General features: G+C 32.0%; 1 protein-coding gene across 1 annotated transcript; it reads left to right on the top strand.

Moving 5' to 3' along the window:
* Window positions 1–620: 620 nt before the first annotated feature.
* Window positions 621–2,937, top strand: LOC145030174 (protein FAR1-RELATED SEQUENCE 5-like). The gene is made up of 2 exons (XM_078978583.1): window positions 621–2,828; window positions 2,905–2,937. Exons 1-2 carry the CDS (start codon window positions 621–623, stop codon window positions 2,935–2,937), a joined length of 2,241 nt encoding a protein of 746 aa, XP_078834709.1.
* Window positions 2,938–3,271: the final 334 nt, after the last annotated feature.

The raw sequence follows: 3,271 nt of genomic DNA, 5'->3' as shown, positions 1-3,271 counted from the left end.
AATAAAGAGAATCGATCATCAGACCATCACAAAGTTTGATTGAAAACATAATTGACATAGTTTTAATTGGTATCGACATTTATTGCACAATTAATTGCATCAATGACTCTTGTTGATATCCTTTTATGTTACGTAATGTGCCAAAGTCTATGTTTTTTAATTAATTTTGAATTTAACAATTGAGACAATCAACGACATCATCTTGTATGCATAGGTTCACTAATTCTTTAATTAATTTTGAATTTAACAACTAAGAATTGTTTCTTTATTTTTCTAGATAGTTTCAATTTTTGTAAGTTTTGTCACAGAATTGGATATCAATTTTTGTTGCTTTTTTTTTTCTGCTTGACTTTCGACTACATTGTTGTTGTTTTATGCATTTTAATATTTATTATTGCTTGTAGGTTCTATTTTATGCATTTTTTCTGGCTTAATTGTGTTAATCAATTCCCTATTAATCAACTTTTATGTATTAGTTTTACTGATTTCATATATTTCAGTTTTGCTCAGGTTAATTAATCAACTTCTATGCATAGGTTCACTAATTTTATGTATGTCAATAAGCTTAATTGGTGTAAATTTATAATTCCTTTGTATTTACTTTAATTATTCAGGACATGATGGCTGTCATTGAAGAAGTTGATCAACCTATTGAAACACAGGTTATTTATGAAAATGAAGCAAATGCAATGGAAAAATGTAATGAAGGTAAAGGTAAGGATGAAAGTATATTGGGAAAGGTTTTCGATACACCTGATGATGCATATACATTTTATAATGATTATGCATTTTTACATGGATTTGGTATACGTATTGATACCACATTTAAACATAAGACGACAAAGGAACCTTATCGCAAGATATATGTATGCGACAAAGAAGGTTTTAAACGGTTAGACGATAATGCTTCAAGTGGAATCGAGAAAAAACGTCGCAGAGAAGTTAGAATTGGATGTAAAGCAGAACTTCGAATTTCAAAAAATAAAGATGGTAAATGGTTTGTAGACTCGTTTAATGACACACACAATCATGAATTAAGCATGACACCAACGAAGGTGATGAAGCATAGATCTCATGCAAAGTTCCATCGTTTAACGGAATGCAAATCTCTTATGGTGGATCTAGGTCAAGCAGGATTGAAACCTTGTCAAGTTAGAAAGGCTATTAATGCAATGAAAACGTCAACCGTAGCTGATGTTACTTCAAAGCAGTGTGCTGATGTCTTATCTGAGCAACGAAAACAATATAAAGGAAAGGAGTTCTATGGACTTATAAAACATTTCCAAGATAAAGCCTTAGTGGATAATGACCAATACTTTACTGTGGATTTGTGTAATGATGGGAGTCCTAAAAATATTTTTTGGGCTGATGGAAGATCAAGAGATGCATATACTAAATTTAGCGATGTTGTTGTGTTTGATGTCACTTATATGACAAACAAATTCAAGATGCCTTTTGCTCCCTTTGTTGGTGTTAATCATCATGGACAATCTATACTTTTTGGTGGAGCATTGCTAGAAAACGAAAAAGAAGAAACTTTTGAATGGTTATTTGAGAATTTCCTCAAATGTATGTTTGGCAAATATCCGAAGGCTATTATTACTGATCAAGACAAAGCTATGGGTAATGCAATAAAAAAAGTATTTCCAAACACTCAACATCGTTTTTGTGCATGGCATATTAAGAAGCATGAAAATGAACACATTAAAACGTATGTTTCAAGTTATAGTGATTTTAAAGAATCTTATACAAAATGGGTAAATAGTGATACCATTGAAGAATTTGAAACTAGGTGGGAGGTTATGTGTGATAAGTATAGATTACAAAACAATTGTTGGATAAGTGACATGTATAACCAACGAATACATTGGGCTAAAGCCTTCTTAAAGGATGTTTTCTTGGCAGGTATGACCACAAGCGGACGAAGTGAGAGTATTAATTCATTTTTTGATGGATTTGTTAACTCGAAAACTATGTTGAATGAATTTGTAATGCAATATGACAAAGCAGTTGAGTCTCGAAGGGCCGCTGAAGAAGATGAAGACTTCAAGACTATGAACTCAAGGCCGATTCTTTCTTCTCTTCATCCAATCGAAGAAAAAGCAGGTGAGTGTTATACTAGAAAGATTTTTGATATGTTCAAAAAAGAATGGACAGAAGCTACTAGCAATTTAACTCACGAGACTATAATTAAGGGTACTGAAGAAATCAAATATCGAGTAGGGCAACTAAAAGTTGAAAAAACATATTGGCGAACTGTTACGTTTCGTTTTTCTAATGAGGTCAGTGTCACATGTTCGTGTTCTAAGTATGAGACATGTGGGATTTTATGCAAGCATTGTCTATATGTGATGAAGAAGAGACATGTTGAAACACTACCTAGTCACTATATTTTACATCGGTGGACACTTAATGCAAGGTACACGGTGGGTAATAGTAGAATCGGACTCGAAGAAATAAACAATGAAAATGAAGTTAGTGCCTACACATTATGGTGTGTCCGTTCAAATTTTGCTAAACTAATTGAACAAGCAAGAGACTCCCCTTTGGAGATACAAAAACTCAATAACTTATTGATAAGTCTTTTAGATGATCAAGCAAATCGGAAGAAACCTATAGCAAATGAATCTCAAGATTCTTGTGCGAGAATTTTACAAGTAGATATGGTGCATCAATTATCTGTCCGGGATCCTCTTGGTCCAATTAACACGAAAGGGCGTCCAAGAGTTGCAAGTAGAATTAAGTCTTCTTTAGAAGCCCCAAAAAAACGAACGTGTTCTTACTGCCAAAGATTGGGTCATTATGCTACTAGTTGTTCAAAAAGAAAAGTACGTTTGAAAATAACTTTTTTTTAATGATTTTACAAGTTTGATAATCATATTAACAATTTTTTTCATGTATCAGGAAGATGAATCAATGCAAGAGAAAGAAGGATGAGATATGTAGTTACTTTGACAAACTGGCAAATCTAGACTTTTCTTGACATTTTGTTTTTGTTAATTGCATTATCTTTTCTTGTTTTGGAGACAAAAAATATATGCAAAATCTAGATAGTTTATCTTTTTGAACACAAAGTGTGTACATTGTTGTTTTGGAATGAAATTAAGATGATATTGTGTGTTAAAAGTAAAAGTAGGCTGTTATTTTGGTTTTAAAATAAGAATAGGATGATATTTTGGGTTAAAAATGAAAGTATGTTGTTATTTTGTGTTAAATAACATGGCATCATGAAGTCAAAAGCTATTTGGTTAATATATATGCTCCATTCAAC

The sequence above is a fragment of the Lactuca saligna genome, chromosome 2, assembly GCF_052625555.1.
Source record: "Lactuca saligna cultivar CGN05327 chromosome 2, ASM5262555v1, whole genome shotgun sequence".
Classification (NCBI taxonomy): Eukaryota; Viridiplantae; Streptophyta; class Magnoliopsida; order Asterales; family Asteraceae; genus Lactuca; species Lactuca saligna.
The sequence above is the reverse complement of the archived record's forward strand: the minus strand, read 5'-3'. Positions and strand labels throughout refer to the sequence as shown.

Bases quoted from the DNA above. Each gene is read 5' to 3' on its own strand.
- LOC145030174 (XM_078978583.1), top strand. From the start codon at position 621: ATGGCTGTCATTGAAGAAGTTGATCAACCTATTGAAACACAGGTTATT. The intron at 2,829-2,904 runs GTACGTTTGAAA...TTCATGTATCAG, and splicing joins CTAGTTGTTCAAAAAGAAAA to GAAGATGAATCAATGCAAGA.